At 30.0% G+C, this 16924-nt stretch overlaps 7 protein-coding genes across 7 annotated transcripts; 5 read left to right on the forward strand and 2 right to left on the reverse strand.

Moving 5' to 3' along the window:
- Positions 1–331: 331 nt before the first annotated feature.
- KIC1 (putative serine/threonine protein kinase KIC1) lies at positions 332–4030 on the forward strand (the record flags this gene model as incomplete). The annotated part of the gene is made up of 1 exon (XM_064861651.1): positions 332–4030. One exon carries the CDS (start codon positions 332–334, stop codon positions 4028–4030), a length of 3699 nt encoding a protein of 1232 aa, XP_064716606.1.
- Positions 4031–5767: 1737 nt separating this feature from the next.
- Positions 5768–8353, forward strand: SBE22 (Sbe22p; the record flags this gene model as incomplete). Its single annotated transcript, XM_064861652.1, has 1 exon — positions 5768–8353. The coding sequence occupies one exon, from the start codon at positions 5768–5770 to the stop codon at positions 8351–8353; it is 2586 nt and encodes an 861-aa protein (XP_064716607.1).
- Positions 8354–9010: 657 nt separating this feature from the next.
- On the forward strand, positions 9011–9625 carry YPT35 (Ypt35p; the record flags this gene model as incomplete). Its single annotated transcript, XM_064861653.1, has 1 exon — positions 9011–9625. The coding sequence occupies one exon, from the start codon at positions 9011–9013 to the stop codon at positions 9623–9625; it is 615 nt and encodes a 204-aa protein (XP_064716608.1).
- A 408-nt stretch (positions 9626–10033) lies between these two features.
- On the reverse strand, positions 10034–11296 carry CDC12 (septin CDC12; the record flags this gene model as incomplete). The annotated part of the gene is made up of 1 exon (XM_064861654.1): positions 10034–11296. The coding sequence occupies one exon, from the start codon at positions 11294–11296 to the stop codon at positions 10034–10036; it is 1263 nt and encodes a 420-aa protein (XP_064716609.1).
- An 856-nt stretch (positions 11297–12152) lies between these two features.
- Positions 12153–13916, forward strand: GGA2 (phosphatidylinositol 4-phosphate-binding protein; the record flags this gene model as incomplete). Its single annotated transcript, XM_064861655.1, has 1 exon — positions 12153–13916. One exon carries the CDS (start codon positions 12153–12155, stop codon positions 13914–13916), a length of 1764 nt encoding a protein of 587 aa, XP_064716610.1.
- Positions 13917–14445: 529 nt separating this feature from the next.
- On the forward strand, positions 14446–15273 carry VPS71 (Vps71p; the record flags this gene model as incomplete). The annotated part of the gene is made up of 1 exon (XM_064861656.1): positions 14446–15273. The coding sequence occupies one exon, from the start codon at positions 14446–14448 to the stop codon at positions 15271–15273; it is 828 nt and encodes a 275-aa protein (XP_064716611.1).
- A 100-nt stretch (positions 15274–15373) lies between these two features.
- Positions 15374–16858, reverse strand: APE4 (aspartyl aminopeptidase; the record flags this gene model as incomplete). The annotated part of the gene is made up of 1 exon (XM_064861657.1): positions 15374–16858. One exon carries the CDS (start codon positions 16856–16858, stop codon positions 15374–15376), a length of 1485 nt encoding a protein of 494 aa, XP_064716612.1.
- Between the last annotated feature and the right edge of the window lie 66 nt (positions 16859–16924).

Below are 16924 nucleotides of genomic sequence, written 5' to 3' on the forward strand. Positions count from 1 at the left end.
ACCAAAAACGACATTAATAAGAACAACGAGCGCTAGACAGTTTATTAATGATTGTTCTAAGACTTTTTTTTTGATTCAATAAGGATATCTATAAATATAAATAGAAATACAATAACTAGGCTCTCAATCTAGGTTTTGAAATAAATAAACATCATTCTCTTTACTAGATTGTTGTTTAGCCGAAAAATATTTCAATTTGGTTTGCTTTATATTGTTTTTCCTAATTGATAGACTCTTATTAATCATATTTAATAATAGTGAAAAATATTTGCGGTAATATACATATACACTATATAAAACAATTGATTGTTATCCACTTAATAGACTTTAAATGAAAAAATCATCAAGAAGTGGTAGTCTTAGTACAGGTGTTCCTGTTTCCAGTAATACAGCTACTGTAAATAGTAGTAACAGCAATAACAATAACAACAGCAACAGTAGCAACAACAATAACAGCAGTATTAATGGCAGTGATGGTGGTAAAGGTAATAGAACTAATATTCATAATAATCATAATGATAACAGTAATAGTAAGAAAAATGAAAAAAAGATGGATAATAATGACCAAGACGTTAATTCTATGTTTAGGAGAACAGAAATTATTGGGAGAGGTAAATTTGGTATTGTTTATAAAGGTTATCATATAAAAACAAAACATGTTTACGCTATTAAAGTATTGAATCTAGATTCAGACGAAGATGAAGTGGAAGATGTACAAAGAGAAGTCCAATTCTTATCCTCCTTGAAACAAATCCCTAATATTACAAGGTATTATGGTTCATATCTGAAAAATACAAGTCTTTGGATCATTATGGAATATTGTGCTGGTGGTTCACTACGTTCTCTACTTCGACCTGGAAAAGTGGATGAAAAATATATTGGTGTCATAATGAAAGAAGTGTTAATTGCATTAAAATATATTCATAGAGAAAATATCATCCATAGAGACATTAAAGCCGCTAATATTTTGATCACAAACTCTGGGTCAGTCAAGTTATGTGATTTTGGTGTAGCTGCCCAACTGAATCAAGCCACCTTAAGAAGACAAACCATGGCAGGTACTCCATATTGGATGGCTCCCGAAGTTATCATGGAAGGTGTATATTATGATACTAAAGTAGATATCTGGTCCTTAGGAATTACTGCATATGAGATTGCCACAGGAAACCCACCTTATTGTGATGTAGAAGCAATAAGAGCAATGCAATTAATTACCAAATCTAAACCACCAAGATTAGAAGGAAGGGATTACAGTGCTCCATTGAAAAAATTTATTGCATTATGTCTAGATGAGGATCCAAATGAAAGATTAGAGGCCGACGAATTATTGAATTGTAAATTTATTAAATTACATAAAAATACTCCCACATCAATACTAAAAGAATTAGTGACAAGATACCTTTTATTTAGAGACAAACATAAAAATGATAACCAATCTGTAACACATGCAGATGATATAAAACACGGTGATGTCAATATGAATAATAATGATAATAATAAGAAGAATAAAATTGATAAAGGAGATAATATAGCTAAAGATATAAAACATAACAACACCAATATTTGTGAATATATAGATGAGGCATCTCAGAGTATCGATAATATCAGTGTTAGATGGGACTTCGATTCTTTAAGTTCAACAGATTACATCATTGAAAATAATATTAATATCGAAGCTATATCAGAGGAAACTCCTGATTGGCAACATGAACAAGTTAATTATGCTTATCCCGAAGAAGACCATTATTCATACTATCCAACGTCCAATAACACCAATAACCTTACCAACATGGTGACCAATAGTCATAAATATGCTTATCAAGGTACCACCATTGGAAAATATAATCCAAATACAACCTACCAAAATTCTACTTTTGATGTTCCAATAACACATATGAATACTACTGGAAATTATCCTTCAAAAATGATATTAGGAACAGGTACACAAGTTATATCAAATAAAAAGGAAACAATTGGAACATATAATACTACCCTAGGTAGTAATAGAAAACTAGAAACTAAAGCTCCTAAACAACTTTTAGAATTATTTGAAGACACTGAGGTTATTCCAGAGATAGACTCCACTCATGAAGAAAATAGAAGAACTAATAAGAATAAATCTGTTCCTTATTTAGATACATTAAACGAGGATGTCGACCTGCAAATAGCCAATGATAGTAACAACATTGGTAACAAAAGTGTAAATAATAATAATATATCAACAACAACCTCTTTTAACATTAATAACCCACATAATAACTTAGTTAATGCAAAGTCCTATTTTACTCAAAGTGCTCCACAGCTTCCTCACTTACAAACAACCTTTACTACGCCGTCAAATGAATTATCCACTACACTAATGACTGCACCCACATCAGTTGAAATCGAGATTCCTGAAGAGTTACCTGTTAGTGCTTTGCCGACACCAGTACCAATTGAAAATCCATCACATCTGCAAACAAAACCACGGTCTTCAACTGTATCTATCTCCCCTCTAGCTTATCAACAACAACAACATATAACATCATCTTCCCAGGCCCCACACCAACTACAACAATCACATGGTTTGACAAGACGATTAACACTGGGAGGAATTAATAATGCCAGATCTAATGACAATGAAACCAATGATAAATCCAAAGTTGTTGGCAAAACTATTGCTGAAGAAATATCTAGATCGGCATCTTTTGCAAATGTTTCAAATATATCAACTTCTTTATCAAATAGAGTTATTGTGAATGACATTCCGAAGACACATAGAAAAACACCATCTCCAGCTAAAATAGCAGCTTTGGCAGGTGTTTCTCCTACAAAAAAACCAGGTGTATCACCGACGGGAATCAAAAATATTAGTAATACCGAAAATATTAGTGACCCATCTAATAGTGTATCCATCACGGCAAATGTAACTAATGTACCTGCCATGAGACCTATAGCAAGTGTAAATGAGAGTAAAGATGCATTATTACATCCGGTAAACGTAAATAATATAACATCCAGTCATTTTAATACTACATATACCGATAATAAATCTATGCCAATGACTTCACAAAGTCCTAATATTGAAAAAGAAACAAGTAGAATAAATGCAGATTTCAAAAGAAATAATCCCAATTTGAAATTGCAGATGCCATTACCAAAACCTATAAATAAGCATAATTTGCTAGATTCCAGTAATATACCTTCAACTGAAAGTATTAATCAATTTGGTTTTAATACAAGTGTTACTCAAAATGCTCCTGTATCCATGACACCAATTAATGAAAAATACATGGATTTCAACAATAAACTGAAAAGAAGTCAAAGCGTCAGCAATAGAAAAAATTCTGCAACTAATGATAGTTCGTCACAATTCTCCAGTACAAGTAATTCAGCTTTAAATCAGTCAGTATCAACAAATATCGTCAATAATCATAATATATCCTCTTTTGGTAATTCTACAATATCCGATGTCGATAATTACCAAACTATTAATGGAACGAATGAAGTTCTGGAGAATTCAACGGCAATAAATGTCAAGACAGGAAATACGATTGATGTAAATGAAAATAATATAGCAAGCCAGACAACTGCCATACATACTGATAATACTACCTCATCTGCGACAGTTACAACGACGAATTCTAAAAATAGTAATATCAATAATGCAGTTGTGATGGCCCCACCATCTAGTATGTTAAGAATGAGTCTATTCCAGGATTTAGAACAAAATAGTTCATTTCGTAGAGTGGATCGTAAACCTGAGATGTTAAAGGAACTAGATAAATTATTACATTTATTTGAAGAGAATTTACCTGCTATGGAAAATGCATTAAAACGACAACTAGTTCCCAGTACTAACACAATAAATCCAATTTCTACTACTACTACTACTGCTACTACTATTCCTAATACGATAAGTATCACAAAAAGTAATAGTGTAATAACCCCTGAACTACAATCAACAACTATGCCTACTGTCACAGAATCTATATCTAATAGTGTAACTTCATCTGTAGCTTTGACGGAAGACATGATAGGACGAAGTTAGAGACAATACATACATACATACACATACACACACATTCACACACACACACATATATATATATATATGTATATGTATATATGTATACATATGTAAACGGACTTTTATTCTTTACCAAGTAATTTTAGTTTACTTTTTCTTTAATTCAATATTTTACTATTTATTTTTATTGTACCCCAATCTAAGAAGAATAGATATTTTTGTCTAGTTAACAAAACCCTATCTAGTAGTACGATAGGTTACAACACACAACAGAAACACATTTAAAAAATAAAGTATATATATATATATATATATTAAGAACATTCAAAGCAAAGATTGTTTCAAGGGTATTATTTGGTGACCCTCCTAGTCGATTTTATATTTGTGTTTTTTTTTTTTTGTTTTTTTCATACAGTGCAAGAAAATTATATTTAAAAGTCAACTTCTGAAGTACGAGGTATTTGCCTGTGTAAACACTTGTGTAAAATACTTCCGTATACATTTATTTTATGACATGTGGTTGTGACAGTTAGACAATGACACAACGCAATTACTAGTTTTATTTGGTTTGCATATTTTTGTTACTCCTCATGTGAATTTTCCTTTAATCTGCCAGAAACCGACAAAACACGAAAAACTTGAAAAAGAAAAGCAAAAAAAAAAAATAGAAAGGCACGTGCCTTTCACTGGACCTGAAAAAAAACTTTTTTTTCTTTAGTTTTTTCTTTTTTTTTTCCTCGAGAGAAAAGTGTGGAAAACTTCAAAAAAATTGTTGACAACGTTGACTAGGACATCCCCAAATTTCTCTTGCTCTTTTTTCTTTGTTTTTGTTTCCTCCTCTTTGTTTGTGGTTCACATGCCAACCTGCAGGGGCTTTTTGGTTAATGAACAAAGTCTGGTGTAACAGCGTCGTAGTGCAAGTCATGTTTTGATTTACTGTTAACAGATCTTCTTTTGGTATAGCCTCTATTTTCTTAAGTCGGTCAATTAGCCGAAAAAGAAAAAGAAAATCGGAATTATTATTATTATTATTATTATTATTATTATTATTATTATTCGTATTATTATTATTATTCGTATTATACTTGCAACGCTCAAATGGATGCACTTTCATTAAAACAGTTTCACTTAGTTTTCAAATCTTTATGCTTTGTTTTTTTTTTTTTTTATCTATAGAATCGTTTTTTTCTTGTCCCGATTGTTTGTTCTTAAAACTGTGCCTTCTTCTTCCTACAGGAGACATTCTCGACTTGAAACCATTGATGTTATTTTGAATCCACTCATCATTATCCATAAACATTCTTAAAACCTTGTTGCATTTAGTGTATTCTTTACTTACAACCTCTAATACCTAGTCTAGGAAAACAACAACAACAACAAGAAGGGGTAAAAAGACTATTTGTAAGTTTCATTGATCAATAATTCTAATAACTCTACATATACGCATACATATTCCTCCCCTACTGTTTTTACTTACTTTAATTATCCGGTGTTCTTCCGTTTTTTTTTTTCCTTTCTTATTACTTTTTTCCTTTTTTTTTTTTTTTTTTTTTTAAATTTTTATTTTTGACATCTCTTTAAAGGAGTATTACAACTCAAAACTACTTTCAGCATCTTTTTTTTTTTTATTGTTTTTATCTTCAGACGTTATTCTTAATAATTGATCAAATCAACTCAAATCAACTCAAATCAAACTAAAACACTTTCTAAATCTTTGTTCTTCGTTGCAGTATCCTTGATTTAGCATTAGAAACAAAAATGAGCTCGATCCACTCAGATAATGATCCAGGTGATATCATGGTTATGAAAAATTTTAATTTAAAAAAACGTGAGGAAAGACAAGCAATGAAACAGAAGGAGACAATGAGAAAATTGACAGCCTCCAATTTAGATACATCTAACGACTCTAATATACTCGGTCTCGGGATAGCTAGAAGACCAAGTGACAATCTTCTGTTGAAGTTTAATCAAGCATTAACCACACGTAGTAGAAGTAATGGCACTCACAGTACTAATATAGAAAACACAGAGGTAGTCTATGAAGATGGACCTTTGAATCCAGTTGACTTGTCGGATTTACCTCCTCCTAATAAAAATTTTGTCACTAAAAATCAACGACCAATATCTAATGATTCTATCAGTACAAAGACATCTGAATTGTTTTCTTCACCGTCATTTGATTTGCATTCAAGAGATTCATCGATTGGTAATGATAGTGAAGACAATGAAACTAGTATGGTAGATAAGAGTAGTATCCTATCTGAAGAAAATACAACATTAATAATACACCAAGAAGAAAATACTCAACAAAACACAAATGACGACTTTTCCACTAATGACTCACCCATACCTATGCCAAACCATATATTGGAACCAATATTAACAAAACCAACTCCTAAACCTACTTATTTTCCTAATAGTACTAATGGAACAAATACTGATGCATCGACTACTTCTGTTGTCTCTACAGATATCAGCAGTAATACTAAGCCTTCATACCTTCATTCAAACAGAAGTGTCCCTCTTTTAAAATCTACCAGGAATCAACCTCCAAATCATGTTAATAGCTATCCGTATTCAAATACATATAATAAGGCAATACAAAAAGATTTCTTTCCTGATAAAATTGGTGGTACCAATAGTGATAACAATAATTACAGAAGCAAAAGATTTCCATTATACAGTCACTCTAACAGTACAACAGCAATTCCATTTAATAAGGTTCCATTAACCGCTTCACAAAGGTATAGATTAAGAAAAGAGCAAAATGAAACTTCTTTAAGAAAATCGATTAAGAAGAAGGAAAGATTCTATGAAGATCAAGAACAGGTCATGGAATTACAAGAAGGAGATATTGATGACACTTTAATTTGGAATATTCCTACGGCATCCTTTTCCACAAGTTCATTTTTAAATTCAACAAAACCCAGTGGGCTTAAATTAGGACAAAGTACAAAAGCGATATTACAACAACACAAAAATCCTATCATACCCAAAAATGGACCATTTGTTCCAGGCTTAGATTTTTTTGATATGCCAACATCACCTATACCAGGCATCTCGAAAGTCACAGATTTTCAGTATATTCAAGATACCACCAAAAAGTTATCTAATATCTATATAAACAGCTCTGAAAAATTATCAAAATCTAAATTGTCTGAACGTGCTAATTCTGCTTGTTACTTACCATTAGATCTAAAGGAGGCAAGTGAAAAGGGTATGGAGGACTTACTCTTAATCTCAGAGAATAAATTGGAATTAATGTCAAATTCAAGACCAAGTTGGTTACCACCAAAGGATCCTGAAGAAAAAAAGGCACATGAAGAACAAATATCTAAATCTATCAGTATGGCATCTATTGAACAGTTAGATAGAAATAAAGATCGTGAACAAAGATTGATTAGGAATGAAACTAATAGACAGAAATTTGTACTTCTATTGGATAGGGATGTGACTAGAAAATCTTCTATAAAAACCCTACAAAAAATCATCTGGGAAACGTCATTCTCTGATGATGTTAGATTACAGATGTACAACACTATTTTACAAAGTGATGTAAAGTTAATTACTAAAAAGTACATCGATCCGTTTGCTAATCTTTTAGAAATAGTTAATGGAATGGATTTCCCTAAGGGAAAAGAAGTGGAATTAGAACAATTAATTAACAAGAGTATTACTTCAAAGAGGAATAATTCAGAAATGATATCGAAAGATTTAATATTAATGCTGAAAATTAAATCTATCTCTACACAAGGTTTGTTAGTGGGTGATGAATTATTGTTCTATCATTTCTTACAGAATAAATCATTTAAAACTTTATCTGAAGTTTGGGAAACAGTAAATTTAATACAAATGACTTGCTTTAACGATTTATGTCAAGAGAAATATGATTCTAAGATAATCTCCAAGAAGGGGATAGTTGCCAATTATTTACTTCGAAATGATGACTTCAAAGATGAATTTAATTCTACTTGTTTGAATTTTAATACGTGGTGGAATATTTTAGAAAGAGTTGATCATGCTTTGTTTATGTGGATAATGGATATTATTGTGGTTCATAATGCTCAATGTTTCAAAAATGATCCTGTTAAAGGAACTCTTTTCCACAATCAAGATTGGGATTTTTATAAATCAAAGAAAGTGTTTATAAACTATAAAATTTTGCTTTCATTCGTTTTAAATATTCTTCTAAATTATCATTTTGGGTTTATTGATTTGAAAGTTTTAGCAGACCTTGACAATAAGGACTTTTGTATACCGATACCCATGGATGATTTGATTGATAAAGAATCAGTTGATGGTCTTTTTATTAGAAAATGGTTGCATTATTACAAAAAGTTTTAATCTTATACCGCCTTGCCATAAATAATTAACAATTTTCTAATGTCTGATGCGGTTATTTTTTTATACGTATATCCATTGAGTTCTCAATTAAATATGTATAGAGTTTTTGTATGCTTACTATAAATATATATTTATAATTCAATTTAAACAACAAAATTTAAACTCTAATTCATCATGTAAAAATGGTTATCTTAAAATTTCCATGTTTCTTGGATATAAAACAAATGTATAGTGGGTTATATCCACTAAATTACGTCAAAATTTTATAAATGATATATAGAACAAACACCTGAAAAATATGTCAAAAAAAAGAGAAAAAAAAAGCTGATATAACTAATTAAAGGAAATTAATTTCACCTTCAAATACAGACAGTGTAGTTCACTTACTCATATTATTATTGTAAGCTCATGACCAAAAAGCAATATTTAAGTTAGTATATATTAGAAATTAGATCTATTAACACTTATTTAATTACATTTTTGCATTGTGCATGTATGTATATAGTATGAGAGGCAAATATGAAAAAGTATATAAAGGTTAAGGAGGTAATTAATCCGTGTGCTTGAAATATCGTTATATTTTTATATATCGTATAACATCTCTTTATTTGTTGTTATATATATGTATATATCCTGATTGTAAAGATAAAGGTAATCATGTCCAAAAAATTAAATTTGTTACCACCAGAACCAATACAGTTATTAGATGATGAAACAATTGAAGATGATATCGGACTAAACAACAATAAAGTTCTCAATCCGAATAAAATAGTGAATTATGAAACGTATAATTGTAAAATAAATTCGAATTATGTATTTTCAAAAGTCTTTGTGGGAAATTCTACTTTAGTACGTGGGGATAGAAATGGAACTGAATATATAGTCTGGAGAATTACTTTAATATTAAAACCTCAAAGGGAACTTTCTAATAAAAGAGATAATATTGTTATAGCTTCACCTCGGTTTGATATATATAAAAGATATTCAGAATTTGAGAAATTTAGAAATGATTTAATTAGTCATCTGAACTTATTAAAGAAACAAGATCTTCCAGAGAATGTGAAAAGGAAATTAAATGATGTAATAATTCCTAAATTACCTCCTAAAGTTCCTTGGTATAATTTATGGGAATATTATGAAATAAATTTAGACCCCAAGTGGTTACTGAAAAGACGTAAAGGGTTGGAATTTTTTTTAAATTCTATCTTCCTGAATAAAGTTATAGTTAAATTATGTAGAGATATTATTAAATCATTTATTCAAACTATATAATGGATATGTCATTAAAATAATATAAATGAGTAATGTGTTATACAAATACTCTAGTTTTTCTCCACAAATATCACCTTCGTCTCCATGAGGGGTAAAAAAAGAGACAACATCCAAAGTGATTGCAATAATTTCAAGCAATGAACAGGATTCTTATAAGAAACAAGTTACGATTCCATCATATTTAATCAAATACCATATTCTAGTAACTAATTCATGATATGTTAAAGTTATACAAATATTATATAGATAGTCATATAAATCGAATTGTAATCCTTATTCATATTACTAAATAATGATAATTGTGAGATGATAAGGATGTTATCATTTTATTTATTTATTTGTTTTTTGTTTTTTGTTTCTTGTTTTTGTCTTATCTTGCCTCAACTTGCCCTACATTTCAATCAGGTCTTAACGTTTTTTCAATTGCAAAGCTCTAACTTGTTCTTCCAACTTTTTAACTTTATTTTGAATATCTTCTAAATCACCGTTTAATCTTACCCTTTCATTCACAATATTTTGTTCCCATTGCCTAAATCTTTGCTCTTCTGCTTTAACTTGATCAGTGAAATATTTCTTTAATGCGTTTTCTTCTTCTTTAAATTTGGGATTATGAAACAACTTTCTTGCTGGCGGTTTAACAGGCATGGCCGATGATGATCCATCGTCTTCACCATTTGCATTATTGTCACCACTACTGCTGCTTCCCTCTAACCTTAATCTTCTATAAGTTTCGTAATGTATTTCTTCCGTTGTTAAGATCAGATCTAAAAGATATGTTCTTAATAAAAGACTTCTCAATTTACGGAAATCACAATGAGTATCATTTTCTACTTCTACTAAACCCCATGGATATTTTCTACCAGAGACTAAATTACCATTACCATCATCATATTTGTTTTCAGATCCAATGATAGCAAATGGCATGGATTCAATCAACTGTCTTGCATGTTCAATAGCCGCAGCATCCTGATTTAATATTTGAGATATACCATTATTGTCATTATTATCTGATTCCGTAGAATCTTTATTAGGGTCATTTGAAACAAAGGATGTTGAATCAATAGGTGGTGTAAAGATTCTAATCTCTTGAGCTTCAATGACTTGTCTGATTCTAGATTTAAAGATCTGTAATTCATGCTGTGTCAAAGTATCAGCTTTAGCTATAACTGGAATCAAATTAGCTCTTGTTGAAATTCTTTTCATCGTTTCAATATCTAAAGGTTTCAAACCATGGCCAGTAGGTTTAATAAAATATAAAACAGCGTGGACCCTTAGGTCGAATTTCACATCACGATAAGGTTGTTGTTCTTGACGCATAAAGGAATCGTGTTGATCATCAATAAAATCGATTAATGGTTGCCATGCACGCTTGTTGTTCACATTATCTCCAAACCCTGGCGTGTCAATGATGTTAACACGTAGCTGAAAATTTTTTTCTTCTAAGATAGCCCTGGTGATATCAATTTCAACGGTTCTTTTAATTGGTAACTGACGACGTTTCTGTTGTTGAAGATCAACCGGCTTTAAAGTGGTTTGAAACAAGGTGTTGATAAAAGTAGTTTTACCCAACCCACTTTCACCACATACCATCAAAGTAAAGGTACCACCTTTTTCGCTTATCACTTTAAATCTTTGGTTAGGTAAATTAGAGATACCAATTGAGCTTACCATTCTTCCAGCGATCACCTATTTTAAAAGGAAAAGAAAAAAAAAAAAATAAAAAATCAGGATATAAAGAAAGTATACTAATTAGAGTATTAGATTATATAAGATATATGAATGTCTGTCAATATTCTGCACCTAGTTGAAACTGAAATCTAACACAAACTATGAAGACTATATATCTGTCTCTCTTTACAAGTGTGTTTTTGTAATGATGCTTCTGTTCATTCTGCATTTTTTCAAGTTTTTTTTTTTCAATTTTATTTTTCTGAACTTTGGCTCGAAAATATCATTCAAGGAAGAACGTGAGAAAAGCATCAAAGGTGTTTTTTAATTTTTCAATTTTTCTTTTTATTTTTGACTTCCTCAATTTTGAAAAAAAAAAAAAAAGAAAAGCAATAAAAAATAAACATACGCTCTTTTTTCGACCAATTTGTAATGAATTCTTTTGTTTTCTATTGTTTGAGGGCTGTGAAAAAGGATGCGAAAAAATAAACAGATGATCCTCAAAACCATGGAACTGTAAAAAAAAAAAGACAAAAACTTTTTTTTCTATTGGAGCCCTGTCTTACACCTAATGTATATATATAAACATTGTAAAATATTTTTAATAACCCTATATTTACTAAAGTAAAAACAAAAAAGAAGAAGTAATCTCTTGCCGATACTTTTCACGTGATCCAACGACTTTAGAAAGGAAGAAAGGACTTTGCAGTTCTCGAGCTTTAATTAATGACTAAATAGAAATAATGAAACAGCCATACTATAATTGTTCTATCCTGAGATGTTTTAATTATGTATATGCGCTGTCTTGTTCAATAAGTTCATATGTAGAAAACATGTTGACAAATTGTTGGTAGGAATTATGGTGGATACAGTGGAGATATGTGATCGTGTTAAGAATGCGTGCTTTAATAACTACTATAATCTAAATGACAAAAAGGATGTAAACGATGAAAACCGTAGATTAGTTTTGTTTCTGAATATTGCTGATTATATTAATATGCAGAAGGGTGAAGGTAACTCTGCTAGAAACGTGGTTTTTACCATTGCTAAATTGATTTCTTCATCTAATGTAGATCAGACGGTCAAATTGAATGCTATAAAATTATTAGATTTGCTGGTGAAAAATTGTGGGTATCCCGTTCATCTTCATATATCTAGAAAAGGGTTTTTACAAGTAATTAACAATCAATTTCCCCCTATTAGACAGACTGCCATCACTGAAGACAGCAATAATAGTCATAATGATCTTGGAAAGGGTATGACGATTTCTAATAATTATTCTATTGTGCAATCAGAATTATTAAAGGAATTAAATATATGGTATCACACAATTTGTCAATGGACCTCCTATAAAACCGATCTAGTCTATATTAAACATCTTTATAATATGATTTTGGATAAAGGTTATTTATATCCACCCTTAAATGATAAAGAATTGGCAATTTTAAAACCATATTCATATATGGATGAGGATAATGATGATAATAAAAATAATACAGCCAATAATAACAATAATATGGTTATGAATATAAGGTCATTTGAAGAGTTTAATAACGAACAAATAATTATACTTAATTCACAAATTACTGAATTACGAAGACGTGGTAAAGAAAAAGATATTAAAGCATCCGATATCTTAGCTAAAAAACTGAAGAAATTTAAATCAAATAAGATTACTAATGAGGCCAAGAATGAAATATTGAATAGAGTCAAAGATTGGAACCATATTCTTCTTAAATGGAATCAAAAACTGGATAAATTACTTTTCAAAGATGATGATCAACTTAATTACCAATTAACTGGTATAGAGAATAATAAACTACAACATTTTATAGATTATTTGAAACAAGTACAAGATAAGATACAGGATATGTTAATGGAAGACATTAATGATGAGACATTTATTAATAAATTATTTATGTTCAATGACACTATATTACGTTTTTTCCAAAGAGTCCAATCGAATCATGAAAAGTTGTTGAAGAAGATAACTAGAAAGAAAAACAATGAGATTGAAAGAAATTTCGAGCCGAATCCAATCCAAAGTTCATTAGATGATGATTTGATCAGTAGTACTAAGGATAATAATAACGATACTAAACAAAAATTGAATGATAGAGTTGCAAATACTGACAAGTTAAAAATGACCAATGTAAAGATATCAACGAAAAAAGAATCAAAATTCATAGACATGGAGAAAAGTTCTTGTCTAAATAATAACGAAAAAAATACCAATAGCGATAATGCCAAAGATGATGAAAAGAAAGAAAAATTCAACAATTCATATAATGGTGGTGTTTGTTCTCCAATAGGAAACAGAATTACAAGTGATAAAGATGACAAAGCTTTAAGTACAAAAATGATTGATAAAGAAGAGAATAAAGGCATTGTAGAACCGGTTAATAATGATTTTAATACACAAAAAGAATTAAACCTTAACACAAAACCCAAATTAGATGTTCAAAAGACACCTCTTGGATTAATGTTTAAGACAAAACTATCAAATAACACACCAATGATAACATATGCCGTTAGCAAAGCCGAGACTAATGGACAATTCAAGTTTGATGGCAATGCAAACGAAATCACTACACATTTTAAACCATTTTTGGATAATCCATAGGACATACGTATTTTAATTTTATTATTTTTACAATAATAAATATTTATAAATCAGAATAATATATAAATATACATAAGTTCTTTGATTGGATAGTAATATATTTGAATTTTTTGTTTCATTTATGAAATCATTCATTAGGTAAGACTTATCTCTCTCTGTTATTTTTTTTTTGTTTTTTTAAAGGACAAAATCAAAAATATCGTCACATCAAAAATGGAATTTAGAAAAAAAAAAGAATGATTTTGATACCGCCAGTAGATTTGTGAATAAAAAAAAAAGAACAAATAGAATCATCTCTATGATAGATAACTTTGTTTTGAAAGGTTTATGTAAAATATAATAAATTATAATAAATCTATAATTGATTGTACAGCTCTTTAATTCTGACACATCTCGAATGTATGTACGGCTGATTAGAAAAAGGAATTTGAAGAATTACTTCATCATACCATATAACTAAGAAAACTACATATATATCCATATATATTTAACAGATACCTACCAAAAAAAACCTCTTTTGACTTTGATAATGCCATCACATCTAGTAGAAGAAATAGATAAGAAAACCTATAATCCCAATATCTATTATACTAGTTTAGATCCACAATCAAGATCATATCGCTCTAAAAATAAAGTGTCTAAAAATGTAACTTCTTCACAGTTTCGTTCTGTAAAAAGAGTTAACTATTCATTAGCTGATATGGAGGCCAAATTATATCAACAACATAAACAGCAACAGCTTTCTCAAGACGGAAACCCTAAAGATGCAAACAGCCCTATGTCAATGGAAAATTCGGTTCTTAAGACTTCTACTAAAGAAGCATTACAAAAATTTACTCCAGAACAGATATTACAGTCTAAAAGAAGGTTCATGGAATTGGATACAGAAAATGTACAAGATTTTACAGAGATTCCTGCTTTATTAAGTGCTATTACAGGAGTTAATAAAGATAAAGTTGATTCTAATACTACTACCATATCACATTTGAAGGGTAATACAAATGTTAGATCAAATAAATATAAGATTGATATCCCTAAAAGCATTCATGTTTCTTATAAATCTACAAAACCACCAAAGACTAGAAAAAAAACTACAAATAGACAAGCAGCTTTGAAAAAGATATTAACCATAAAAAGGCCTTTACATTTTTATATTGAGTCAATGAATCAATCTGATAAAAGTGTAATTTTACATAATGTTTATAATAAAAAATACTTCAAGGTTTTACCATTGATGATCATATGTTCCATATGTGGCGGATTTGATAGTATATCTGGTTGTGTAAAATGTGGTGATAAAATATGCTCATTGAATTGTTTTAATATTCATAAAGAAACAAGATGTATTCATCGTTAAGATGATAAGATGAAATCATTCAGTTATGCATTGATATAAAATTAGATAAAAAGATACATAAATAAATAAGCATAAGAGATATCTATATTTATATATTTATTCAAACTATAATCTTATCTTCTAAAGACGAGTAAGATTGGAAAAACTCTTCAAATATTTTAATTTGATATTCAATATCTGTTGAACCACCAGTTTCTCTAATTGAATGCATACTTAAAATTGGATTACCAATGTCAATAGTTCTGATACCTGTCTTGGAGGCGACAATTGGACCAATAGTAGACCCACAAGAAGAGTCATTAGCAACAACAAACAATTGTAATGGGACCTTACACTTATCAGCTAATTGTTTTAATAGCACAATACCGGGAGAGTTGGTCATATAGCGCTGATTGGCATTAATTTTAATTACTGGACCCTTACCAATCAAAGGTTTATGTTTAGATTCATATTTTGTAACATAATTGGGATGAATTGCATGTGCTACATCAGATGACAAGAAGAAAGATTTAGCTGAGGTCTCTAAGATGAAAGATTTAGCCAAAGGATTAGAAATATCAGAATCATCACCTTTTAAAGATGTTAATCTTTCCAAGATATTTGGAAGGAAGTTTGAATCAGCACCTTGAGCAGAAGAAGATCCAATCTCTTCATGGTCAAAGCATGCCATAAGTCTAATACCCTTCTCAGTTTCAATATCTGTATCAGAAGATAAAGTGATCCCGTGCATTGAAGTAAAACATGATGTCAAATTATCTAATCTGCCAGAAAAGACAAACTCATCATTGATACCCCCTAAGCATGCATCTTTATTATCATAAAGGATCAATTCAAAATCTTCAATATCTAGCACAGATTTTAACTCCAATTCTTTAACAATCAGATCTAATAATTCCTTGTTATGCCTTTCAACAATGGAGATCAAAGAAGTAAATTCGGTTGTTGAATCTCCAGATTCCTTAGTGCTTCCATTATTGTTGTTACTATTATTCCCATTTGTGCATATACCTGCAATTGGTAACAATTGTGTCTCTTTATTGAATTCAAATTTAATATTAACATTTCTATCGAGATGAATAGCTAAAGTTGGAATTTTCAATATTGGTTTGTTAATATCAACTAATTTTGAAACAATTTGATGACTAGTACTGTCTTTAACCATAACTCTACCAGCCAATGATAGATCTGAATCAAACCAAGTATGCCAGGAACCACCACCATAACATTCTACACCAATTTGAATGTACCCCTCGTTGGATCTTTTCGAGACGGGTTTGATCCTTAAAGAAGGAGAGTCGGTATGTGCTCCAGTGATAGCAATTGGGTTACCAGGTTTCCATTGACCACCAATAACAAATCCAATTATCGATGAATTATTTCTAGTAACAAAATATTTCCCACACTTTTGAACTCTGCCGTTCCACTGATCTTTTTCAGTTAATTCTTTGAAACCATTGCTTTTCAAATGTTCCTTAATATAATTAACTGCATGATATGGGGAATGTGCCTTGTTTAAAAAATTAACAAATTCTTTTGGATAATCAATAGTAGTAGACATTTTTCTTACCAGATGTAACCTGAGCATATATATAGAAGGGTCAAAACAGTAATGGATTAAAACTAACTAAAAAATTATTTTTATATATCAATA

The sequence above is a fragment of the Arxiozyma heterogenica genome, assembly GCF_036370985.1.
Source record: "Arxiozyma heterogenica strain weizmannii chromosome Unknown scaffold_9, whole genome shotgun sequence".
NCBI classification, from domain to species: Eukaryota; Fungi; Ascomycota; class Saccharomycetes; order Saccharomycetales; family Saccharomycetaceae; genus Arxiozyma; species Arxiozyma heterogenica.